The 27,732-nt window shown below is 42.0% G+C and overlaps 1 protein-coding gene across 3 annotated transcripts; it reads right to left on the bottom strand.

Annotated features, from left to right (window-relative positions):
- On the bottom strand, nt 1-27,319 carry LOC106599096 (cytosolic phospholipase A2). 3 transcript variants are annotated; one of them, XM_014190159.3, is made up of 18 exons: nt 26,903-27,319; nt 25,017-25,117; nt 24,567-24,651; nt 24,137-24,285; nt 23,795-23,908; nt 23,591-23,628; nt 23,322-23,466; nt 22,926-23,062; nt 22,459-22,684; nt 19,266-19,380; nt 16,705-16,842; nt 16,239-16,328; nt 11,494-11,559; nt 11,098-11,343; nt 10,628-10,812; nt 8,896-9,085; nt 2,513-2,670; nt 1-1,740 (listed from the first exon to the last, which is right to left on the bottom strand). In XM_014190159.3, exons 2-18 carry the CDS (start codon nt 25,047-25,049, stop codon nt 1,600-1,602), a joined length of 2,256 nt encoding a protein of 751 aa, XP_014045634.2. In that variant the 5' UTR covers nt 25,050-25,117; nt 26,903-27,319; the 3' UTR covers nt 1-1,599. The 3 variants fall into 3 exon arrangements, with proteins under 3 accessions (XP_014045634.2, XP_014045633.2, XP_014045635.2); XM_014190158.3 differs by having other exon boundaries at nt 25,017-25,120; nt 26,903-27,318; XM_014190160.3 differs by having other exon boundaries at nt 24,137-24,290; nt 25,017-25,120; nt 26,903-27,318.
- Between the last annotated feature and the right edge of the window lie 413 nt (nt 27,320-27,732).

The following is a 27,732-nucleotide window of genomic DNA, read 5'->3' on the forward strand; positions in this document are numbered from 1 at the left end:
TCACTTTTCAGATTTTTTATTTTTTAGAACTTCACTTCACCAATTTGGACTATTTTGTGAATGTCCATTACATGAAATCCAAATAAAAATCAATTTAAATTACAGGTTGTAATGCAGCAAAATAGGAAAAACACCAAGGGGGATGAATACTTTTACAAGGCACTGTAAAAGCAACCCAAAGGAAGAGGTTCCTTTGTGAGACACCGTCTATAGCATAGGGCCATCCCAACATGGAATGTGTGTGTAATGAGCTTCCTGTGTGTTGCGTGCCCATTTCAACTTGCCAGCCTCAGAGAAATTCTAGGTTTGTTCAACTCCCCACATGCCTTTTCACCCTCACATCACGCCATTCAGCCAGGCCTTCCCCTGAAGGAGTGAGCTAACACTCCTCCCCAGACACCCCCTGCTTCTCTCCCACTGGGTAAAACAGGGGGAACGGAGGGGAGGAGACATTCCATCATCCCTTCCCCCACTTCTCTTCTACAGTCTGGAGGAGAGAGAAGAGGAAGGAGGAACTGAGAGCCAGGTCTCCATTGTGTAAATGCTGTGAATAGCATGCTTGCCTTGGCAGAATGCGGGTGCCAATAGAATTTCACGGATTGCCTTACAGAAGGAGTGTTTTTAGAGGCGGAGCTGTGGACTGGCAAGCCTGAGCTCCTCGTTAGTATAGTGGTCAGTATCCCCTCCTGTCACAAGGGGGCCGGGAGACCGGGTTCAAAATCCCAGACAGGAGAGTACAGGCACAGTGTGACAAAGAAAACATGCTATTTTCCCCCATCTGCTGCAACAGAGACAAGGTTGCCCTAAATCTCATCAATGTTTCCACAATAAAGCAAAAGACCAAATACCCTTCTCCCTGTATGTATGGAACAAAATACTAATAAATAGATGAAAAGGGAACAAGAGACCGGTAAAGATAGTTAGAATGGAATAAAGAAAATATCATTGGTAAGGAGTCATTCTAATTCAACTACAGATATTTCAAGTTTGGATCTGCAGCAAATACGTGAGTCAATAAAATCCGTTTTAGAAGTAAATGTTCATCCCTTGACAACGCCACGCCTCGACTGACCCCTGCCAGAGATACATTGCATCACTAGGCAGGCCTTCACACAAACATGTATTCCCAGGCATGATCTCTCCTCTCTCCTCTGCCTGCTGCATGAAGGGAACACTCGAGTTTGTGAGAGTGTGAGAGAGTGAGCGACCCGTTTAAAGATTAACCACACCACCCCAGATGCTAGGCCAGGAATATACAGAACAAGGTGTGCTGCATCCTGTCTCCTAAACAATAGTCATACAGAGCTCAAAAGAAGAGGCTGCATAGTTGCTTTAAGTCACCCTGGTCTCAGATCAGTTTGTGCTGTCTTTCAAACTCCCATGGCCATTGTCGTGAGTTGGCAATAAACCACAAACAGGTCTGAAACCAGGCTAGCTTGAAGTGAGGCTTATATCCCATTCAAACAGAGATAAGCCTTGCAGCTACAAGGATAGGTTGGTTACCATTCTTATCTGTTCTTAGAGCTGTAACGTTTTGTTCTATCAAAAAAGTTAACCTCCAGGTCTTGTCATGGATATAGAAAGGTGTCTCTGGTGGAGTTATATGGGGAGCTTAGCTGAGCTGACGTTCCGTTTCAAGAACTTCTTGTTTTCAATCTCATTGAGTGAGATGGAGACGGAGCAGCGTGACGGGTTCTCCCGTCTCTGGCTGATGCTGTCCATTATCGCATCCTTGATCACCTACAGCAGACAGAGAAGAAAGAGAGGAAGAGAGAGGGAGAGAGAGAAAGAGAAAGAGAGAGAGAGAGAGAGAGAGGGAGAAAGAAAGAGAGAGAGAGAGAGGGAGAAAGAAAGAGAGAGAAAGAGAGAGGGAGAGAAAGAGAGAGAGAGAGAGAGAGGGGGAGAGGGGGAGGGAAAGAGATGGGAGTGAGGGGGAGAGACCAACATAAGATGATAGAGGAAACAGAACAGAGAAAATACAGTACTGAAAATACAGATCATACATCACATACTACAGGCTAATAATTAACACATGTATATCACATTCTGGCTCTCCATCACAGCAGCAGTTACACACTGTCAACAACACCAGGCTATGGTGAGATACACAGAGATTTGATGGGGAAACGGGAAAGTGACATTTTGTTCCAGAATAGTTTTTTAATTGAGGACTACGTTAATTTGCTTTAACTCGAGTGTTCCATTTGTACATGTGCATTTGCAGGGCACAACACAAAAGAAACCAAGCCAAGCATCATACAAGTTAGGCCTATAGATAAATAGGCACATATTATTTTCCAGTGCGGGCCTTATGTTCAATTTTCAATTTTTATTTTTATTATTTGAGTACTCGAGTACATGAAATAAAATAATGTGAGTACTCGAACGGTCAATGTTTTTTAAATGCCCATCACTATGTGTGTGCGCGTGCACACCTGCATGCATGTGTGTGTGCAGCTACGTACGTGTGTGTGTACGTGCATTTGCTTGTTTGTGTGTGTGTGAGATGCACCTCGATGTTGTTGAGAGTGTTGAACTCCATGAGGTCGTGGAGGCGGGTGAAGGCCTGGTTGGAGTACTGGAAGTTGAACGTGGAGTACGGACTCTCGGGGTCGTCGAAGACATCAAAGTCACCAAACTCCTTCTCTTTGTCCGTCTCTCGAGGGACTCCTGATGGATAATACAAAAAGAAGAGAGTGGTTGCTGTTATTTTAATGCACATATAATCTTTACAACTCACTCACAAAGCCTTAAAAAACAAAAACAATGACAGAGGTGATTGGCTTATGTCAGTAAATAAATTCCAGCGTCTGTGTAGAGATGACGAAACAATGGCAGATACTGAAACGGAAAGATAGAGTGGAAGTGGTAGAGGATAAAATCTCAAAGATAATATTTTGCTGAAAGTAAGTTAAGAGACAGAGTGGTGGGGAGAAGGAGTGTGGGCATCCTACATGTTTAAACAACACTGTCCTACAATAGGTTGGAATTCTGCAATAGGTAGGATTTTTTTTAAATCAGATACGTAGTAAGCCATATCCCATAGAGATGGAATGAACAACCAGTCAATACCTAAAATACCCTTTTTAAGTCATGAGATAAGTCTTTACAGTAATACTTAAGTCTTAAGTTGATAACAAGACAGTGAAGTTTAGGTCCGAGAAGCCGTTTTATCTGATGAGCAGTTACTGTGGAGGTATAGATATGTGACGTGAGAAAGTTTAATTTTAAACAACAGACTAAACATTTCTTTGAGACAACAGTTTAATTTGGTAACCAGTTTATGAAAGGTATAAGGCACCTTGAGGGTTTGTGGTATATGGCCAATATACCTTGGCTAAGGACTGTATCCAGGCACTCCGCGTTGCGAACAGCCCTTAGCCGTGGTATATTGGCCATATACCACAACCCCTCGTGCCTTATTGCTTAAATAGCCCTCCTGCCCTTTCCACGTATACTGTAGGCCTATGTCCCAATAAACAGTAGTTGTTTCCTCTTCTCATTTCCCTAGAGATAGGAAAAGATCCAAATGAAGTCACCAGTGGGATTTCACCTAGCTACCATGACAACATCCACCAATTCTGACATAAATCCCATTAATGGAATAGAGGAAGATGATGAAGCCATTGCAGTCATTAATGTAGCAATAGACAGATGGTCTTTAAGTAACAAAACCGATGTTTGTCGTAACCCTTGAGGCAAAACAGACGTGGTTGGCTCAGTATCAAAGGATTGATGGCAACATGTAAGTTATATTTCTTCTCCAAATTTTTATTATAAAACAAATACATTTGCAGAATGAGCACTTGCTGTCTCTCAAATACATTGTTACAGTTGTTGGTTAGCTAGCTAACGGATTTTTGCTATATTAGTATAGTCTTGACATGAAAGCCATAAGAATGCTAAATAGTTAATAAATAAATAGTTAACCAAATGACTACCGACCCGTAGCACTCACGTCGGTAGCCATGAAGTGCTTTGAAAGGCTGGTCATGGCTCACATCAACACCATTATCTGAGAAACCCTAGACCCACTCCAATTTGCATACCGCCCCAACAGATGATGCGATCTCTATTGCACACTGCCCTTTCTAACCTGGACAAAAGAAACACCTACGTGAGAATGCTATTCATTGACTACAGCTCAGCATTCAACACCGTAGTGCCCTCAAAGCTCATCACTAAGCTAAGGACCCTGGGACTAAACACCTCCCTCTGCAACTGAATCCTGGACTTCCTGACGGGCCGCCCCCAGGTGGTAAGGGTAGGTAACAACACATCCGCCATGCTGATCCTCAAAACGGGGGCCCTCAGGGGTGTGTGCTCAGGCCCCTCCTGTACTCCGTTCACTCATGACTGCACGGCCAGGCACGACTCCAACACCATCATCAAGTTTGCCGATTACACAACAGTGATAGGCCTGATCACCGACAACGATGAGACAGCCTATAGGGAGGTCAGAGCCCTGGCCATGTGTTGCCAGGACAACAACCTCTCCCTCAATGTGATCAAGACAAATTAGATGATTGTGGACTACAGCAAAAGGAGGACCGAGCATGCCCCCATTCTCATCGACGGGGCTGTAGTGGAGCAGCTTGAGAGCTTCAAGTTCCTTGGTGTCCACATCACCAACAAACTATCATGGTCCAAACACACTAAGACAGTCGTGAAGAGGGCACAACAAAGCCTATTCCCCCTCAGGAGACTGAAAATATTTGGCATGGGTCCTCAGATCCTCAAAAAGTTCTAGAGCTGCACCATCGAGAGCATCCTGACTGGTTGCAACACTGCCTGGTATGGCAACTGCTCAGCCTCCGAACGCAAGGCACTACAGAGAGTAGTGCATACGGCCCAGTACATCACTGGGGCCAAGCTTCCTGCCATCCAGGACCTCTATATCAGGCGGTGTCAAAGGGTGGCCCTAAAAATTGTCAAAGACTCCAGCCACCCTAGTCATAGACTGCTCTCTCTGCTACCGCACGGCAAGTGGTACCGGAGCGCCAAGTCTAGGTCCAAAACACTTCTTAACAGCTTCTACCCCCAAGCCATAAGAATCCCGAACAGCTAATCAAAGGGCTACCCAGACCCATCTTTTACGCTGCTGCTACTGTCTGTTTATTATCTATGCATCACTTCAACTCTACCAACACGTACATATTACCTCAATTACCTCGACTAACCAGTGACCCCGCACATTGACTCTGTACCGGTACCCCCTGTATATAGCCTCACTATTGTTATTTTACTGCTGCTGTTTAATAATTTGTTACTTTTATTTTCTATTTTTTTCTATTTTTTTACTTAACACTACTTTTTCTTAAAACTGCATTGTTGGTTAAGGGCATGTAAGTAAGCTTTTCACTGTAAGGTCTATACATGTTGTATTCGGCGCTGTCACGTCCTGACCCTTGTAAGAGGTCATTTTCCATAGTAGAGTGGTCAGGGCGTGACAGGTGGTTGTTTTGGTTTTCTGTTTCATTGTGGGGTTTTCTAGATTTCTATTTATATGTTTTTGTTTTCTATGCTTTGGCCAGGTATGGTTTCCAATCAGAGGCAGCTGTCTATCGTTGTCTCTGATTGGAAGCCATACTTAGGCAGCCTGTTTTTCATGTGTGGGTGTGGGTAGTTGTTTTCCGTTTTGTCTATGTACCTGACAGAACTGTTGGTGGTCGTTTTGTTGTTTTTGTTAAGTGTTTCATTAATAAAGGAAATATGAGCACTTTACACGCTGCGCCTTGGTCTCCTTTAGACAACCCACGTTACAGGCGCATGTGACAAATACAATTTGATTTGAAATGGTTACCCAGACTATCTTGCACTGACTCTATGCATACTCGCAATACTATACTGAACAAAAATATAAACGCAACATGTAAAATGTTGGTCCCATGTTTCATGAGCTAAAATAAAAGATGACAGAAATGTTTCACACACAAAAAGCATATTTCTCTCAAATTTTGTGCACAAAATTGTTTGTTTACATCCATTAGTGAGCGTTTCTCCTTTGCCAAGATAATCCATTCACCTAACAGGTGTGGCATATCAAGAAGCTGATTAAACAGCATGATCATTACATGGGTGCACCTTGTGATGGGGACAATAAAAAGCCACTCTAAAATGTGCAGTTTTGTCACACAACACCACAGCGTGCAATTGGCATGCTGCCTACAGGAATCTCTACCAGAGCTGTTGCCTGAAAATGTAATATTAATTTCTCTACCATAAGCTGCCTCCAATGTCAATTTAGAGAATTTGGCAGTGCGTCCAACCGGCCTCACAACCACAGACCAAGTGTAACCATGCCAGCCCAGGACCTCCACATCCGGCTTCTTCACCTGCGGAGACCAGCCTCCTGGACAGCTGATAAAACTGAGGAGTATTTCTGTCTGTAATAAAGAACCTTTTGTGAGGAAAACTCATTCTGATTGGCTGGACCTATGTCCCAAGTGGGTGGGCCTATGCCCTCCCAAGTCCAACCATGGCTGCGCCCCTGCCCAGTCATGTGAAATCCATAGATTAGGGAAAAATGTATTTCTTTCAATTGACCGATTTAATTATAGGAACTGTAACTCAGTAAAATCATTGAAATTGTTGTATGTTGCATTATATATACAGTTGAAGTAGGAAGTTTACATACACTTAGGTTGGAGTCATTAAAACTTGTTTTTCAACCACTCCACAAATTTCTTGTTAACAAACTACAGTTTTGGCAAGTCGGTTAGGACAATATCTTTGTGTATGACACAAGTCATTTTTACAACAATCTGCTTACGGACAGATTATTTCACTTATAATTCACTGTATCACAATTCCAGTGGGTCAGAAGTTTACATTCACTAAGTTGACTGTGCCTTTAAACAGCTTGGAAAATTCCAGAAAATTATGTAATGGCTTTAGAAGCTTCTGATAGGATAATTGACATCATTTGAGTCAATTGGAGGTGTACCTGTGGATGTATTTCAAGGCCTACCTTCAAACTCAGTGCCTCTTTCGCTTGACATCATGGGAAAATCAAAATAAATCAGCCAAGACCTCAGAAAAGAAATTGTAGACCTCCACAAGTCTGGTTCATCCTTGGGAGCAATTTCCAAACGCCTGAAGGTACCATGTTCATCTGTACAAACAATAGTACGCAAGTATAAACACCATGGGGCCACGCAGCCGTCATAGCGCTCAGGAAGGAGACGCGTTCTGTCTCCTAGAGATTAATGTACTGTGGTGCGAAAAGTGCAAATCAATCCAAGAACAACAGCAGGTATTGGAGTGGCCATCACAAAGCCCTGACCTCAATCCTATAGAAAATGTGTGGGCAGAACTGAAAAAGCGTGTGCGAGCAAGGAGATCTACAAACCTGACTCAGTTTCCACAGCTCTGTCAGGAGGAATGGGCCAAAATTCCCCCAACTTATTGTGGGAAGCTTGTGGAAGGCTACCTGAAACGTTTGACCCAAGCTAAACAATTTAAAGGCAATGCTACCAAATACTAATTGAGTGTATGTAAACTTCTGACCCACTGGGAATGTGATGAAAGAAATAAAAGCTGAAATAAATCATTCTACTATTATTCTGACATTTCACATTCTTAAAATAAAGTGGTGATCCTAACTGATGTCAGCAATTGTGAAAAACTGAGTTTAAATGTATTTGGCTAAGGTGTATATAAACTTCCAACTTCGACTGTATTGATATATATTATATATATACTACCGTTCAAAAGTTTGGGGTCACTTAGAAATGTCCTTGTTTTTGAAAGAAAAGCACATGTTTTGTCCATTAAAATAACATCAAATTGATCAGAAATACAGTGTAGACATTGTTAATATTGTAAATGACTATTGTTAACTGATGTTTTTTTTAATAGAATATCTACATAGGCGTACAGAGACCCATTATCAGCAACCATCACTCCTGTGTTCCAATGGCACATTGTGTTAGCTAATCCAAGTTTATCATATTAAAAGGCTAATTGATCATTAGAAAACCCTATTGCAATTATGTTAGCACAGCTGAAAACTGTTGTCCTGATTAAAGCAATACACCTGACCTTCTTTAGACTAGTTGAGTATCTGGAGCATCAGCATTTGTGTGTTCGATTACAGGCTCAAAATGGCCAGAAACAAAGAACACACGCAGATAACACACACAATATATGATGCTGCTACTCTGTTCTTTATTTTACTCTTATTTTTATTTATCCTGATGTCTAGTCACTTTACCCTGCCTTTATGTACATATCTACCTCAAATACCTCATGCCACTGCACATTGATCTGGTACTCCCTGTATATAGCTTCATTCTTGTGTATTTTATTCTGTGCGTTACTATTTTGCTATTTATAATTATTTTTTAACTCTGCATTGTTGGGAATGACTCGTAAGCAAGCATTTCACGTTAAAGTCTACACCCGTTGTATTGAGCGCATGTGACAAATAAAATTTGTTTTGAGTCAAACACCTCAAAATAAGACATGGTATCAATAACAAGAGACAACTAGCTGAAACGAGCCGCCTACGATTTCCCGAATGGCAGCTTTTTGTCATTGTTGCTAGCTATCTGACCGCCTAGAATAACAACAACACACGGCCTTCGGCATTGTTTTCAGGCAACCCGTCTACAGATCATAGCTAGGACCTTCAATTTTTCCCAGCCATCTAAGCTCACCAAGAAAAACTCTGGGCCAAAGTTATAGCCTGTAACACATTATAACACATTCTAGTTTATGGGCTTTAAACCAAGGCCTAGGGTGCGTCCAAAATGGACCCCATTTTCCTGTATGGTGCGCTACCTTTGGCCAAGGGCCGCATAGGGCTCTGGTCAAAAGTAGTGCACTAATAGGATGCCATTTCAGATGCAGCCTAGTTGTTTTCCCTGATCCTACAGTTTCACCAGTCCTCACCGGGAGCTTTGAATTCCCTGAAGTTGATGTTGGCCAGTACAAAATGGATGACGGTGGGGCAGCACTTGTCTTCCTTGCGGGGTTTGAAGACATAACACTCCTTGAGGCCCTCACGGTCAAACACTTTGGGGTCGATCTTTGGGAAGGGAAGCTTGTTCATGCGAGCCCATTTCTCAGCTAGCAGGAGCTCCTGGACACACACACAGAACAGTAGATTGAAGAACAGACAGAAAACAGTCAATAAACGGACACACACACACACACACACACACACACACACACACACACACACACACACACACACACACACACACACACACACACACACACACACACACACACACACACACACTTTCGTAAAAAATGTTATGTCATATAAATGTATTACATTCTCAAATGTCTTTGTAAAACAGACTAAATCTTGGTCCAAATATATTGTTGGGCAGAGAGCTAAAATGAGCTTGTATATCCAATCCATTTTGTATCACGTTGTATAACATGAGTCAAATGAAAGAGTCTGTTTCACATGTTAATGGTTGCCGTTCATACAAGGACTTATACATAGTTAGACATGACCACCTCGTCGACCTGATAGCTAGTGAGGTGAGACAGACAGCAACAGTGCTTATTCACAACCATTCTATTGTCAGAGGAGGCTGGTTTGATGTTGATGATGTGTTTCCTTGCAAACCAAATAAGACAGATATTGTTGTGGGGGGAGGCCCGGAGGGAGGTGATCATTTTGGAAATGCGTTGGTCTTTTGACTCCTACATGGAGCAGGTCTTTGCTGACAAGCTGCTGAAATACCAGCACCTCGTGTCACGCCTGAACAGCCTTGGTTATCAGTGCAAACTTGTAGTGTGGATATTTGGGAGTCTCAGCCATGTACAGTGCATTTGGAAAGTATTCAGACCCCTTCACTTTTTCCACATTTTGTTACGTTAGAGCCTTATTGTAAAATTGATTCAATTATTATTTTCCTCACTAATCTACACACATTACCCCATAATGACAAAGAAAAAACAGTTTTTTAGGAATTTAGGCTAATGCATAAAAAAAACTGAAATATCACATCTACATAAGTATTCAGACCCTTTACTCAGTACGTTGTTGAAGCACCTTTGGCAGCGATTACAGCCTCACACCTGTATTTGGAGAGTTTCTCCAATTCTTCTCTGCAGGTCCTCTCAAGCTCTGTCAGGTTGAATGGGTAGCATCTCTGCACAGCTATTGTAAGGTCTCTCCAGAGATGTTAGATTTGGTTCAAGTCCGGGCTCTGGCTGGGCCACTCAAGGACAGTCAGAGACTTGACCCGAAACCACTCCTGCGTTGTCTTGGCTGTGTGCTTAGGGTCGTTTTCCTGTTGAAAGGTGAACCTTCACCCCAGTCTGAGGTCCTGAGTGCTCTAAAACAGGTTTTCATCAAGGATCTCTGTACTTTGCTCCATTCATCTTTCCCTTGATCCTGACTAGTCTCCCAGTTCCTGATGCTGAAAAACATCCCCACAGCATGATGCTGCCACCACCATGCTACACCGTAGGGACCTATCAAATGTTTGAATCCTTCTCGACTGTAATGTGATTTGTGGATTCAAATAATGTATTTAAAATGTGTGTGTGTGCAGTATGTTTGTATATACAGTATGTGTGTGCCTGTCTGCATGTGTGTGTGTGTGTGTGTGTGGGTGTGGGTGTGTATGTGTGTGTGCTTGAATGTGTGTGCGTTGCTCACCTTAAAGGGTGGGCTGGAGTCACTGGGGCGGGCTGAGAAGTCGAAGGAGATGATGAGGTCGACGCCACGCTGCGGCCGCAGGATGAGTGGGTACGGGAGGTTATAGGTCAGACCACTGTCCACTATGTGGATCTTCTTACTCTTCACGTCCAGCGGCTCGTAGATGCGGTCAAACTCATCTGGGTCTGAGGGGGATTGCAATAAGGGGACAATAAAACAAATAATGTCATCATCTATCAAACCAATCACCCATTCTCACAAATAGTCTATAATAGTCATTCAAAGCCTTGATTTGATAGTTGATGTATTCCTTTACCCATCCACATAGAGATGGGTCAATGGGTCTGAACAGTCTAACAGGTTTCCAATCTTAGACAATCATGGTGATAGACTTGTTACAGACCTTTGGCTGTTAACCCGCTGACCCACCCACCCCCCCCCCCCCCCCCCCCGTTAAACTGATCTCAGACCTGTGACGGCGTCCTGTTCCTCCTCCAGGTTGTGGTGTGTGTATGATCTGTTGTTGAAGGGGGAGAAAGGCATGGAGGAGTTGAGGTTGAGCCCCAGCATGAAGTTGTGCACCTTGCCCGCTCTGCCCTCACGGGTGTTGAAGAGGGTGGACTCCCCCACCAGGGAGGTGAACATCCTGCTGGTCCAGCTGGCCTGGGCATTACGCTGGAGCTCTTCCTCTGCCTCTGGGTTTTCTGTTCCACCCGCTGGAGGGGAGGATGGAGGAGAGAGGGATGAGGAGAGGAGGATGAGGAGAGGGGGATGAGGAGAGGAGGATGAGGAGAGGGGGGAAATGGGGATGTCACTACCAAAGCCCTAAGACACACAACACACCCTTTCACTCTCGTAGACCATACCTTTTCTTGGCTCGTCCTCATTTTCCTGCGTCTCCTCACCCACAATGTGCTGAGGCTTTATTTGCTCTGAAAAACAGTGACAACATTCATGTGAAAACCTAACCCTCACTCAGTATCCAACTTAATCTTTTCACTGTACTTTAGCATGTGACAATAAAACTTGAACTGACTCACTATCCACAGTACGAGCTTGCTGACTGGACTTCCACATTCCCTGTGGAGTTTCACAGCAACGTACAGAGTACTGTACAGAGGGTTTGGGTCCAGAGTACTGTACAGAGTACTGTACATTGGTGTGACTGTGAACTACCATGGAGTTCTCAGTGAATGTGCTTACCAACAGCTAGTATTCGCAAGACATTAAAGTGACATTAGAGTTGCTTTCACTTTAGGTCTGGAAGAGGAAGTAGTTATCATTTCTATCTGCTACCCAAGTGTTCTACGTGACTTTGTTTATTTGAGAAACTGTCCATCATGTAACCCTTAACCTGGCTGAAGGTAAACCGGTAAATGCTGTGTCAATGGTAAAAGGGTTCAACTTGATTAGCAACTTGATTATGAGTCAATGAGCTGCTATTTTGTGGAAGTAGGGTTATACATTGCTACATCTATATTTGGACATCAAGAAACATGCACATAACGGTACGCACACACGCGCGCGCGCACACACACACGCACCCACACACACCACGGTTTCCATTTTCTTTTGGAAAATTGTCCAGGAGAAGAAAATTCTTCCTATCGCAAAATAACGCTTTTTAGCCTATTCAATTGGTAATTGCAACACAGCATTCATAACCTAGCCCACAATGCCTGCTGTGTGGATCGAGCAGTCAACAAGTCGAGCAGTCATTTGAAAGAGTAAGAAAATTTCAGCGAGACAACGCAAAGGCGAAATCTATTAACGCCAAGATAATGGAATTCAATGCCCTTGACAATCAACCGTTCTCTGTCATGGGTGATGTTGGCTTTCGTCAACTTTTCTAGCACCGGTACACATGTTGCCCTACCGGAGTTACACAGTAATAGCGCCACTGCTATTAGCTTCACAATATACTATGGAACGCGGTTTGGATCTTTTGTGTGTGTCAAAAAATATAAATGTCAAATAATACTATTTGACGCGTTAAATAAGGTTTTAATTTGACACATCAAATAACACAGTTCTATTACAGAATGTTGTGTGTTCTGAATTTGCACGTGCAAGCCAAACACCACCACTACTATCAGTAGCACTGTCAAAGCTGTACCAAAAAGCCTGCAAACTAGCAAACACCAGCCACAAACGATGTGTTTACAATACCGTGTTGGTAATAAAACATTATTTGTTCGACCGCAACTTCTGGGTTACCTAGCTAGTACCAAAAAAACTGCCTGAAAACAATGACCAGTAAAAACAGCAGTCATTTTCATTATTTTTAGCAATGATTTTGGAATCCTTGTGAGTAAGTATTAGCTAGGTAGCCACTTGTTGTTAGCCTACTGAAATTGAACTTCAGTTCATGAAAATAAATAGCTAGCCAGTACTTAACCCTGTTGCCCAAAGCTAACATTATAAGTGTAACCGATGTGAAATGGCTAGTTAGTTAGCGGTGGTGCGCGCTAATAGCGTTTCAATCGGTGACGTCACTCGCTCTGAGACTTGAAGTAGGGTTGCCCCTTGCGTTGCAAGGGCCGTGGCTTCGATGGGTGTCAGTTGTTGATGTGTGCAAGGGTCCCTGGTTCAAGCCCGGGTTGGGGCGAAGAGAGGGACGGAACCTACACTGTTACATAAGCAACCAGCTAGCTTCACCTGGCTAGTGAGGCTCGACTGGACCGTGTTGTGAAGCTAGCCACAATAAGGATTAGGCACAATAGTGGAATTTGCGGTTTGCCTTCAATATGAAAGTATCTCTTTGAAAGTAATGCAGATGGTTACAATTTGTGGAATCATGCCATATTTAGACTAGATAATGTTAAACAAGGTTGGAATGTGAAGCAATGAAATGGGGTATCAGTCTACTCGGTGACACCCACAGAACACAACTGTGAAGAGTTTGCGCAAATATTAGCGTTGTAGCTCTTATCACGGGACTGTGACTGTGAAATCACCTCCCCAGTCAGCCTATTGTGTGTATTGACATTCATATTGCACTGTACAGCTTTACCTAAGGACTGGGGCTCAATGAAATGGGATATCAGTCTACTCAATACCCAATATATTTTTTCCCAACATCCTCCTCAGAGTTATCAGACTCCAAAACACCCACGCATTATTGTTTTTCCTCGGGAACAGTGTTCAATACACATAGGTTGACAATAAATGTGGCTCAATTCACAGTTGTTTCAGAGTCCCGCAATAAGAGCTACGACGCTAATGTTCTCTGAGTGTCACTGAGTAGACTGATACCCCATGTCATTGATCCACAATCCATAGGTAAGGCTGTACAGTGAAATAAGTATGCCCCCAATGCAATTCTAAAGTATAATACATCCAGTGTGATTTCAACAGATTTTTGTCAAATTAAAAAATGATTGTCTTTTGTTGATTTTATTAACTATTTTTGAAGGCTAACCGCAAAGTCCACTATTGTGGCTAATCCTTATTGTGGCTAGCTTCACATAGATGGGTCCGACCACCATTAATCAAAGAAGAAATGTCTTATAAATGAGGGTTATTTTAGATGATGATACCTAGCTATATAGTTAGCTAGCTAACTATAGCTACTGAAACAGATTATGTTGTTTTGCTATGTTTTGGGGAAAGAATATTGAGCTAGCTAGCTTTTTTTATGACCAGCACTGTAGGTGCGCCAGACAACTTTACAAGCATCATAGCATACGTATCGATGAATCGTTGTGACATATGAAATACGAGTGATAGTGTAATCAATGTGTAATAACTATGTAAAAAATGTATGAACGCGTTAAATGATTATGTGCAGTCATATTCAGGTCCTGATTGGTCAACAAGCTTATTTGACACATCAAATAGTGTCATTTGACATGCAAACACCCAAATGGCGTTCCATAGTATGGGAAATCCTGGTTGAGAATGAAACGACTGAACAAATGAACAACGAAACAGCACAGCAAGTAAGTGAAAGAAATAGGTTTTGATTATGTTTTACTGGTAATGTGGACATTACCGTAAATGACAGCAAAAAAACGTTTTGGTCAGTGTGGTGTGTGTAACCTTTATTTAACTAGGCAAGTCAGTTAAGAACAAATTCTTATTTACAATGACGGCCTACCCCGGCCAAACCTGGACGACACTGTGCCAATTGTGCGCCGCCCTATGGGACTCCCAATCACAGCCGAATGTGACACAGCCTGGATTCGAACCCGGGACTGTAGTGACGCCTCTTGCACTGAAATACAGTGCCTTAGACCGCTGCGTCCGTGTGTTAACTATTTAACTGTACTAGAATGCTTAAAGGGCCGCTCAAATTTTAAATATCGGTTATTGGTATCGTTTTTTTGGCAAGGAAAATATCGGATATCGATATCGGCCAAAAATGTCATGTCGGTGCATCACTATTTCAAACCTGAACGTTTTACTACATATGAGGCATGTCTTACCTTGCTTCAAAGTAAAATCCGACCATAGAAACATGGGAGGAAATTATTTTATAAAAGACTTCCAAATACTATTGAAACTAGTAGCCTATTCCTCTTATGTTCTATTGGTTTTCAAATCAACTTTCTTTCATTGTCCAGTAGCCAAAGGCACAACCCTAGTCATATTAACAACCCATGCTAGTTCTTGTATCTTTAGCTCTCCCCTCTTTCTAATTTTGAATGGATATTTTAATCTCGGTCATATGAAACCGCTCGCATGTGCAGTGAGCTTTTGACAACAGTGTTTTCCCGCTAACTGCATTATGGAACGAACATTCGCACGTAGCCTAATGCCTTTTGCGCATTAGTGCGCTTACAAATGTGAAGAAATAATAGGTTAGTAACATTTTAAGCTAAATGTTGCATCAGCCTCATTGCTTTTAAAAATTGCTTTTTGTAGCCTAGGCCTACTGCAGGCGTGTCAAACTCAATCCATGGAGGGCCTAGTGTCTGCAGGTTTTTGTTTTTTCCTTTCAATTAAGACCTAGACAACCAGGTGAGAGGAGTTCCTTAGTAATTAGTGACCTTAAATGAATCAGTTAAGTACAAGGGAGGAGCGAAAACCCACAGACACTCAGCCCTCTGTGGATTGAGTTTGACACCTGAGGTCTACGGTTGTATGAATTTGGGATCTATCATCCAAAAACTGACCTAGAGTGTTTGGAATAGGCCATTTCTTTTTCACACAGAATAACAAGCTGACCAATAGAATATGTCAACTTTACTACTATGGGAGATAGTAGATTGACATAGGCTAGTGATTTTGCTGCTTGTTACTCATGTTGTTGGTTGAGGAAAAGTAAATGTGGCAGTTATTCTAACATCTTCAATGTGCACATCAGAATTCAGTAAGGACCCACACTGTTATATCCTCGATTTGCATGTTCTGTTAAGATGAATTACCATAATCTAAATGTGATTTGTCATTCTGAGCACCGTGGGTAGACACCCTAATCAGGTTATGCACACAATGCATACAGTACATTTCTCAAATGTATGGTCAATTAAAATGCTGCCGGTCAAATGTCCTGAGCCACATTTTCCTAACAGAAACCATAATGCACACGTATGCATGCGCAAAGCATGCATTTAAAGAGACAGAGATACAAAGGTAGGTTTTGTACGATGGTTTGTCAGAATCTTACCAAGCTCCTCTTCCATGGTGCTACCTCCAGTGGTCCCTTTGACCCCCATGACCCGGTTGAAGAGGATGGAGAAAGCACTGCCCCATACCCCTAGAAGAGACACAGCAGACAACTTTGTGTATGTAGTCAAATGCGTATCTAGTCTATGTTTGTGAGTTTGTGCTCATGTATGTATGCCTGTATGAAAGCTCAGGTGCATATCGTACTGTGTATAGTGTCTTAATTTGATCACCTTGTTGCAGGAGAATTTTCCTGCAATGCAGGAAATTTTAAAACGTAGTGTATTTGAGGTTTAAAAAGGCTTCTGATGTTTATAATTTCCACTTTGAAATTTCCGACATGACATCAACAAAAATGTCCATTAATGATAATCTGCATAATAAACCACATTTCCTGTTGCTGCATGATTATTTTCCTGGCTCAAATTAAGATCCTACATTTGTACTGAATGTATAGCCAGTCTTACCCATGAGGAAATGCAGGGGGTTCTCCTCGTACTGTCTCACCACGCTGCCCATGAAGAACTTACTGCCAAACAGGCCCGGGGACATGAAGGTACCATACTTGGCCATGCCAATCTCGTACGGGGTAAACTCCACCCAGTCTGCTCGTCAAAACACACAATAGGAGAAATATGACACATCTATTAGTAATAATGATACAGACGATAAGTGGTTTTGTACTGTAGAATTAGCCTTGTGAAACCACACTGACAGCTGTATAATCAGCTTCACTCCAATTACTGTTGGGACAGTGTTTTAGCTCAAATGGCTGATACTGTGTATCAAGCTCACGGAAGCCTTCCAATGGTGGAAAGTAGCTGAGTTAACCCAATACAAGGTTATTATAACCATATCACATTAGGGCCCTTGCTTGCAATGCAAAGAAATGTACTATAATATCATAATTAATACCCAAACATTGAAGCTTTCCCATTGATGGTTAACCTTACAAGAACTTTGATGAATTGACTCCCAGTAAGGCTGGGTGATATATTGTGAATAACGGTATTCCTGTATGGACCCACATACCGATATCATTTTTTTTTTACAATACAGTCTATAAAAATGTATTTTTATACAGTACTAAATAAATTGGACTACTTTCAAAGTCCGTTTTGTCCTCATTTAGTTGAGAACAAAACTGTCAGCATGGAAAAAGCCTACTAAAATCAAATAGAATTGATTTGTTGCCATTCTAGGGTCATGCACTAATCATTTAGAACCTTTTATTTAGAAACATTAAATACCGGCATACTGTCAAATTACAAATAAAATATTGTGATGTGATATTTTGGCCGCAACTCCCAGTCATACTTCAGGGCATTACCATTTTCATGTCTACATCCTGTACCTAAGTGTCTGTGAACCATTGAATCTTTAAGGTGTGTCCTCTCCCTTTTTAGAACTAATGTCCCTCACTGCTGTGTCTATTTCAGTTTCCCTTGATGACAGACAGAGATGGATCAGCGTGAGTATCTGTACTAGTGAAACTGACACCGATGGGAATGTTTGCGCAATAATTCAGCATGTTCCACACCCGCACACAAACACGCACACAGCGCACACACCCACAGGCGCGTACACACACAGCACACAAACACAAACACACACATTAGGACGTCACACTAGCCCTGGGTAAACACTACCATACCCTGTATTCAAATGGATCAGACTTAAACGCAAAGATGACAATAATTACATGCATGCCTGCAGTCATTCAGAAATGAACTTGGTTCATTCATTCGTTAATTTGTTTGTACTTTCATTCATTCAAAGATTCCAAAGTCACAGCTAATTTGCTTGATGCCATGATTCCAATATTGGGTGACTAACGATACACAAGAGTGCATGGTCCACAGTTTCTGTTAGAGTTAACTAGCTACATCCCTGGGTCAGTGTTTCCCAACCCTGGTCCTCCAGTTCCCCCAACAGTACACATTTGTGTTGTAGCCATTGACAAACACACCTCGTTCAGCTCCTTGAGGGGTTGATGATTAATTGTCCAGGGTTACTATTGGGGGTACTGGAGGACCAGGGTTACTGTTGGGGGTACTGGAGGACCAGGGTTACTATTGGGGGTACTGGAGGACCAGGGTTACTGTTGGGGGTACTGGAGGACCAGGTTTACTGTTGGGGGTACTGGAGGACCAGGTTTACTGTTGGGGGTACTGGAGGACCAGGTTTACTGTTGGGGGTACTGGAGGACCAGGGTTACTGTTGGGGGTACTGGAGGACCAGGGTTACTGTTGGGGGTACTGGAGGACCAGGGTCACTGTTGGGGGTACTGGAGGACCAGGGTTACTGTTGAGGGTACTGGAGGACCAGGGTTACTGTTGGGGGTACTGGAGGACCAGGGTTACTGTTGGGGGTACTGGAGGACCAGGGTTACTATTGGGGGTACTGGAGAGGACCAGGGTTACTGTTGGGGGTACTGGAGGACCAGGGTTACTGTTGGGGGTACTGGAGGACCAGGGTTACTGTTGGGGGTACTGGAGGACCAGGGTTACTGTTGGGGGTACTGGAGGACCAGGGTTAGGAAACACTGATGTAAATGGTAACCCATCAGATAAGGAGCTGTGACAACACATTGACAGATGGAACCAACCAACACCAAACACCAAAGTCAATTCTGTTTCACTGGGTCATTTGCATATTATCCAGGAAAGTAAATAAAATTAAACAAATGCAGCCATAAACATAGTATCTGTTCACATTGACACATGGCTCCACAATGGGAAGGCAGTGTACCGCTCCAAAGATGCATACTGCTTCAAAGTTGTCTGCCTATCGTTCCCTTCATTTCAGGCAGACATGAAATGAGTCCTGTAGCTGGATCTGCTCAACCGAAAGCGTGGGAGGTGACTCATCTAGGCGTTAGACCACTTTAAGAAGTGTACTTGATAAAGATGCCTTGCTTGAACTTTCTTCTGTCTGTTCTAAACTGGTAGTATGATGGATGCGTTAGAAAATAACCCATTAGTAACGTGTGGATCATAAAAATGGAGAGTCTTCCTTTCGGTCTTACCAGCGAACATGAGTTCTGAGACATCTGGCTTGACGTGCAGACACGTGAAGAGAGGCATTGGGCTCTGACCCTCGCTCACAGTCTTCTGCATGTGGCTCAGCTTGAAGTCCATCCTCTGGAGAGAGAGAGAGTGAGAGAGAGAGGTTGTTCTTACACTCCCCAAAAAGTGAAGTGGATATAGTTGTGTATGCCTGTATGGGTATAGTTGTGTATGCCTGTATGGATATAGTTGTGTATGTCTGTATAGATATAGTTGTGTATGCCTGTATGGATATAGTTGTGTATGCCTGTATGGGTATAGTTGTGTATGCCTGTATGGGTATAGTTGTGTATGCCTGTATGGATATAGTTGTGTACGCCTGTATGGATATAGTTGTGTATGCCTGTATGGATATAGTTGTGTATGCCTGTATGGATATAGTTGTGTATGCCTGTATGGGTATAGTTGTGTATGCCTGTATGGGTATAGTTGTGTATGCCTGTATGGGTATAGTTGTGTACGCCTGTATGGATATAGTTGTGTACGCCTGTATGGGTATAGTTGTGTATGCCTGTATGGGTATAGTTGTGTATGCCTGTATGGATATAGTTGTGTATGCCTGTATGGATATAGTTGTGTATGCCTGTATGGATATAGTTGTGTATGCCTGTATGGGTATAGTTGTGTATGCCTGTATGGGTATAGTTGTGTATGCCTGTATGGATATAGTTGTGTACGCCTGTATGGATATAGTTGTGTATGCCTGTATGGGTATAGTTGTGTATGCCTGTATGGGTATAGTTGTGTATGCCTGTATGGATATAGTTGTGTATGCCTGTATGGATATAGTTGTGTATGCCTGTATGGGTATAGTTGTGTATGCCTGTATGGATATAGTTGTGTACGCCTGTATGGATATAGTTGTGTACGCATGTATGGATATAGTTGTGTATGGATTTCTACATTCCTATATCAAATGTAAGCACCTCACTGACTCTGTCACCATGAGTTCCCTGTCCTAATAGAGTCATAACAGAGGTTTGTGGTAGGGCTGGACGATCTATAGAATTTATATGATTAATTCCAATTTATTTGATTAATTCCAATTTATTTGATTAATTCCAAGCCCCTCTCCGTGCCACTCACAGCAACAAAGACGAAATATCACTTCTTCCTCTCTGATAACAAGCACTTTCAAACTCACTATTTGCTTTTGAAGTTTAGTCCAACAGAATCTGTCGATTCCCATTCTAATGATACCCTTGTCTCAACTCCCACATTTTAGAATGGATCAGACCCTATTAAAACAGGAGTATCAATGGTTGTGGAAAATGACTGCTCAGTTTCTGTGGAGCGCAGCAACATAGTGTTGTGTCCTAGTTGTCTAGTCTGTGTTTGATAAATGTGCAATGAGCATAAAAATAATCATTTATATAAGAAATTGGCAACTCGTTCTCATTCTGAGAAATAAGCATCTTATCCAGGTAGGCCGCTTGACTTCATCTAAACATCTAAACAAAGTGAACAGGCTGTTCAAAGTTGGAGACGGACAAGAGGGTGTGTTCATAACAGTTGAAGTGTTCTACCTCGTTAGCTAGAAAATAGATCCAAGTTGGCTAAACTTGAAACATAAAGATTAGCTGGCTACTCACTAGCACGTGGGCTTATGCTTCAGAGAGTATTTATGAAACCTGTGTTCATTTTCTATAATGCCTGCTACAAGAAGTTGGACATTATTTGTGAATGGTTCTGGGTAAAATTGTGACAAAAAGGGCATATTTCCAAAGCTTACATAGAGAAAACATTTAAACTAAAAATATATACAGTACCAGTCAAAAGTCGACACACCTACACATTCAAGGATTTCTTTATTTTTTACTATTTTCTACATTGTAGAATAATAGTGAAGACATCAACTATGAAATAACACATATGGAATCATGTAGTAACCAAAAAAGGGTTAAACAAATCAAAATATATGTTATATGCCAAGAGTGTGCAAAGCTGTCATCAAGGCAAAGGGTGGCTACTTTGAAGAACCTCAAATTTAACACTTTTTTGGTTACTACATGATTCCATATGTGTTATTTCATAGTTTTGATGTCTTCACTATTATTCTACAATGTAGAAAATAGTAAAAATAAAGAAAAACGTGGAATGAGTAGGTGTGTCCAATCTTTTGACTGGTACTGTGTGCATATATATATATATATATTTGTTTAAAAAAAAATAAAAAAAATCTTATTTGTTTTTCTTTTTTGAATCGCCCATGAATTTGAAAAAAATCTAGATATGATTTTTAGGCCATATCGCCCAGCCGAAGTTCGTATACATAACATTGTGGGTTTCCCTTCAGACGGACTATTCTTCCTTCACAAACACCACATTACATTACGAGAGGAGATGCCTTCTCCTCTCGTAATATAAGATGAGAAGGCATCTGATCGAGAGAAGGCATCTGATCAGAATATATATATATATATATATACACCTTTATTTAACTAGGCAAGTCAGTTATGAACAAATTCTTATTTACAATGACGGCCTACCCCGGCCAAATCAAGACAACACTGGGCCAATTGTGTGCCGCCCTATGGGACTCCCAATCACGGCCGGATGTGATGCAGCCTGGATTCGAACCAGGTACTGCAGTGACGCCTCTAGCACTGAGATGCAGTGTCTTAGACCACCACGCCACTCGGGAGCCCAAAATCTTTCACGTCATAGATACAGTAGTAAAGCCACTGGACAGACCGTGTGTGAAACACTCAGATAATACAAGCGAACAAAGAACAATAAGAGCTAGACAATGGCAAAGTGCTATCGCTAAACGCAACCGTCTGTCAGCGGTGCTGGATCATCTTCTGTGACAAAGTCACAGGTTTTTTTTCGCCTTTATTTAACCAGGTTGGCCAGTTGAGAACAAGTTTTCATTTACAACTGCGACCTGGCCAAGATAAAGCAAAGCAGTGTGACAAGAACAACAACACAGGGTTACACATGGGATAAACAAACGTACAGTCAGTAACACAATATAAAAATCTGTATACAGTGTGTGCAAATGAAGTAAGGCGAAACACAGATGTAATTGACTGATAATAAAGGCAGGTTAGGGCCTCGGTCAAAGGAACACAATGGCTGGTATTGAAGAAGGTACACTAATATCATTACTTTGTTGATATCACATTTGCTGATATCGCACCCATATCTCACCCCGGGCATGAGCGTCTCCCCGATGAGCATGCCGAAGATGTCAGTGAAGGTGACGGGCTGCCCGGCAGCCTTCTTTCTCCACAGGGCCTTGATGTAGCGCTTGATGTTCTGGGGCAGCAGCAGCCTCAGTGGGTTACTGCTCACACACCTCATCAGCTCCTGGTTGATCTCCCCAGGACCCTTACCCTTAGGGAACTCAGGGTGGGAATACAGCGTAGACATGTACCTGGTGGGGAGAGGGAGGGGTGAGGAAGAGAGGGGAGAGAGAGAGAGAGAGTGAAAGACAAAGGAGAGAGAGAAAGCAAGAGAAAGGAACAAGGGGGACACAATCACTTTCTGTGTATAATAACGTCATTACTTGGTCAGTTTTCGTACTAGCATAGGAATGGTAGTTATAAACAGTTGAAGTATGTTGCTCTCCAATGATCTTATAAGTACAGCGGAATGAAAGCAGTCTTCCTACTAACCAGGTAGATCCAGAAAGTCCAGCCACATAGGTAGCACAGTCCAGAACTCCAGACTCATTCAGAGCCTTCATCACTCCAGAGAAACACACCATGGCTCGGAACCCTCCCCCTGACCCCACGATGGCGATTGTAGGGACCTGTATAGACACACACGCGTACACAGGCACACATGCATGCGCACACACATGTGCAGGCGTACAAATATGCACACAAACATACACAAAATGACAAGGCACGTGTCAAGAGATCACTAGTGTCATTGTGAATCATCTTAGCTGATTTTGTCTGTATATCTCCCTTTAGAACCAGCAATAAAACTCCATTCTCTATTTGACACTTGAGATACACCGAAAAATGCATAGAAGGCTTCAGTTTGTACTATGTTTATGGTTGTACCTCTCTTAATGAGGTGGGGAGGTGTTGTCCTTTCTCCATGTTGAGTAGTTTCTTGATGCCCAGCATCACCCGGTCTCTGCGTGTCTGTCTGAACAGCTTCTCCTGATCACACAGGGCCATGCTGAACCGCAGGTCTGTGGATGAACTGGAGGAGATGAGGGAGACAAACGGACATGTCACTAAGCTTTAGATTAAATCTCCACAAAGAGAATGACGTCAATGCTCCCGGATAAAAATGTATTGAAGCACCCATTGTCAGTTATACATACCACACCTCTAACGACATCTCCAAGTACACCTTGGTTAACTGGGGAAACAAGATAGAGGAAGTTTTTGTTGAGATTTACAAGGACTGGGTTTTTAGACAGGGTTTAGTGCTGTGACACAGTATGTATTTGATGGAGGCTATGTGGACAACATCAACTGTCTTGTGCTTTCTATGCAATCTGTAAAATTGAATAAGACTGACCTACCTTGCCAATTAGGAATGGAACCACTTCTGGTTGTCCCACTTTGAGTTTAGCAATGGAGTACGAGGCCGTTCCCAGGGTCTCATCCATGACATAGTTAGCATCCATCAATGTCAACTGAAATAGCAAATTCACAAACAATGAAATACAAAAAAATACATTTATCTTGATAGATGGTTCCCAACATAGGGTTTCTTGAAAGCAAAAGTATTGATGCCTACTTAATAACTGAAGTTACTATCTTATTGCAAAGAAAGAATACATCATGCTTGAAGGTGTCTAGCCATAGCTTGCTGGGTTATGTAGTAATGTAGCTCAGTTCAAAGTGTAGTGTAATGTGTTAACCTCTAGAGTGTTTTCCTGATTGGGGTCCAGTATGAATTCAAAGGTCTCGTTCCATATGGGGTTGATGTCATTGTCAATGTGCCGTGTCCGTTTTCTTGAGTCTGGAGTGGTTGGGATGAACAACTCCACGTAGGGGTCTGGAGTGTCCACTGTTCTTAGAAATACACACAGAACCACACACACAGACAGTGTGATTAAACATGAGAAAAACCACAGGCACTGAAAAAGCAACATCACTTCTATGTGCATCACCTCATCTCTCAAACACACCCACACACTCACACACACACACACACACACACACACACACACACACACACACACACACACACCACACACACACACACACACACACACACACACCACACACACACACACAACACTGTAATGTGGACACAGTGTGTTATCTTTAACAGATGGAGGAACTCACAAAAGTCTCCCAGGGTAGAACCCTTGGTCACCTTCTCAGCTCGTACCACAGTCACTTTGAACTTATGGGAATACTGGTGTTCCACCTGCAGAAGCAATACAACAGAGAGGAAATCCCATTATAATCTTGAGGAATGGAGACTTTCCAGTAAGTCATTCTGTTTCCCAGATGGGAGGCGTCCAGACTGGATGCAAATGACTGGACAAAATATATCCAATAGCTCAAGCAGAACATTCATAGAATTTAACCAGCTTAAACAACAGCCTGAAGTACTAGTACAGACAGTAACACTGACGTATGTGTGTGTGTACATGTCTTCATCTGTCTCTTTGATTAGCTGTGTGTGACTCACTTAACACAGTAACAATTTGATAACAGGACATACAAAATGTCAAATGATTTGTCTGTCTATAATGTCCTGACAATGACAACATGATGATCTTTACTTACCACAATGTACTGATAGGGATCTATAGAAGACATTGTTCAGGAGCCAATCACGGTACTTTGAGGGAATCAGGTGTCCAGTCAACCTTTAGATTTGGAAGACCCTTCTGAATAAAATTGGATAGGAAACACATTTTACTAACACAGGACACTGACAACATCAATGTTCAGGAGAAGAAATTAAGATCACTATTGGTCAATTGCACAAGGTCCAACCAAAATTTGACTTCCACTTTTAACCCAACCCCTCCGAAAGACACAATACATATTTTTGGAGAGGTGCATGGGGGGGGGGGGGTTTCCCATCTGACCTGGGATTTGACCTAGCAACCCTTCGGTTGCTGAGTCGCCTCGCTAACTGGTAGGCTACCTGAACATGAAATCATATTGACCTCCAGGACATGTTTCAGTTTACACCTTCAAACATTACAGTAGTGCTTTTGTACAATATGTAAGTTTTTGTCATGATACAGAAACGTTGAATCCATATTTGATTTGGGTCAACAAAAAATAGGTTATAGCAATGCAATTAGTTTATTTGAACTGACTGATACATTTTCTACGTTCTCTCTATTATCACAGTCTGCCCAATTCTCAGTTAGATTTGGAGATATGCAACACTGTGTTCAGCAGAAATGTGAAAAATGTTAATGTCCTTTTTTAGACCCCATCCATACCCCAGTAAGCACTAAAACCATATATTTAGATGGTAGTTGGCCTACCTTACTGGTCTAGCTCACTACCATGTAATTAACACACGCCTTTTTTGTGCTGCTGACTACTATGATTTCAGTGGTGTAAAGTATTTAAGTAAAAAATTGTTTAAAGTACTACTTAAGTCGTTTTTAGGGTATATGTACTTTAGTATTTATATTTTTGGCTACTTTTACTTCACTATAGTCCTAATGAAAATATTGTACTTTTTACTCCATATATTTTCCTTGACACCCAAAAGTATTCGTTATATTTTGAATGCTTAGCAGAACAGGGAAATGGTCAAATTCCCACACTTAACAACAGAACATCCCTGGTCATCCCTACTGCCTCTGACCTGGTGGATCATTAACCACACATGCTTCGTTTGTAAATTATGTCTAAATGTTGGAGTGCCCTTGGCTATCTGTAAATGTAAAAAAAAAAATTGTGCCTTCTGGTTTGCTTAATATTTTATCCTTTAATTAACTAGGCAAGTCAGTTTTACTGTCATTTACAATGACTGCCTACAATGAAGGCCGAAGGAATTTGAAACGACTTATGCTTTTACTTTTGATACTTAAGTATATTTTAGCAATTGCATTTACTTTTGATACTTAAGTATATTTTAAACCAAGTACTTTTAGACTTTTACTCAAGTATAATTTTACTGGGTGACTTTCACTTTTACTTTAAGGTATCTTTACTTTTACTTAAGTATGACAACTGGGTACTTTTTCCACCACTGTATGATTGTTTACATTCTCTTGCCTAAACAAAAAAAGGCATACTACTTAATATTAGCCTGTAGTAAAAAAAATGCCTAATAGCCTGCAGTTGATTGACAATTTGTAAAAGTGTAGTGATGAGTTTTAAAGCATTTGGTCTATAGCCTACGTCGATTTAACTCTTTAAAATTACTCAGTTTTCTATCGACTAGGCAGAAGCCTATTTTACACTAAAACACTGCCATAAACAAAACTTGTGCACCACTAGCACTATATAGGACGCCGTGCATCCGCGCATATACAAGGCTAGCGCACCGCCAGAACTGATGTGGACAGGTAGCCAACCAACCACTCTCACTTTTAAAAGGTACATTTTGAAGAAGTTACGAACTTCATAATATGTTATAAATGTAGGCTATCATTATCATCATTACTTGAGTAAAGTTCTTAATCGAAATATATGCTCACCTTTAACGAATGTCAAGTCATGAGTCAAGTTTACCGCATTCCTTCAAGTGCACTGCCAGCGTGAAACTGCCCTTGAGCACTGTTTGGATGTTGTGACTACAAGGTATACAGCTACCGAGGAGCTTTACCATTGAAGTACCGCGAGAGTTTGGACGTTTTCGGGTACGTTCGTAAATTAACTCTGGCTATCTGCTCTGATTTCAGAGCACTCTTGTCAGAGGGTGTTCCAAAGCACAGAATAACGGATAAATTTACCAACGCGCAACACCCGTTGAATATGAATGGTGTCAGTAAACATCAGCAAAGAAACGTAATTAAATTGTTGCCAGCAGCACAGTGACAGTCACGAAACTTTCTAGATAACTTGAAAACAGCCTAACGAACTCTGCTAGGGCGAGTAAAATGGTCAGAGTGAGGTGTTCTCTCAGTCATGTCTTAACTTGGTTTCTTGGCTGCCATTGTAAGTTCAGAACGCTCTGCTCAAACCTTCTCCCAGAACGCGTTTCGCTTTTGAATTTATGAGCGACCCAGAGCGCACTCTGACACACTGTAGGCAATTAGACTGGTTTTGGATTTCCCCCTGACCAATATGGCTGCGATTTAACCTCATTCTGGAATTTTGAAGAGGATTATAACATAGCCCACCCCCTCCCCTCTAGAAATTTAGTAGGATCTCTTGGGTTTCCCCATTCATCTGTGATGACAGCTATCTAATATCCTAATCATATGGACGTCACAGTGAAATGTCAATTGGCTAACGCCACTGCTCTCGGGGAACACAACGAGAAGCCACATTTGGTGAGAATGACTAATGCACCCGTGTGGTATAG

The sequence above is a fragment of the Salmo salar genome, chromosome 03 (genome assembly GCF_965601325.2).
Source record: "Salmo salar chromosome 03, fSalSal1, whole genome shotgun sequence".
NCBI classification, from domain to species: Eukaryota; Metazoa; Chordata; class Actinopteri; order Salmoniformes; family Salmonidae; genus Salmo; species Salmo salar.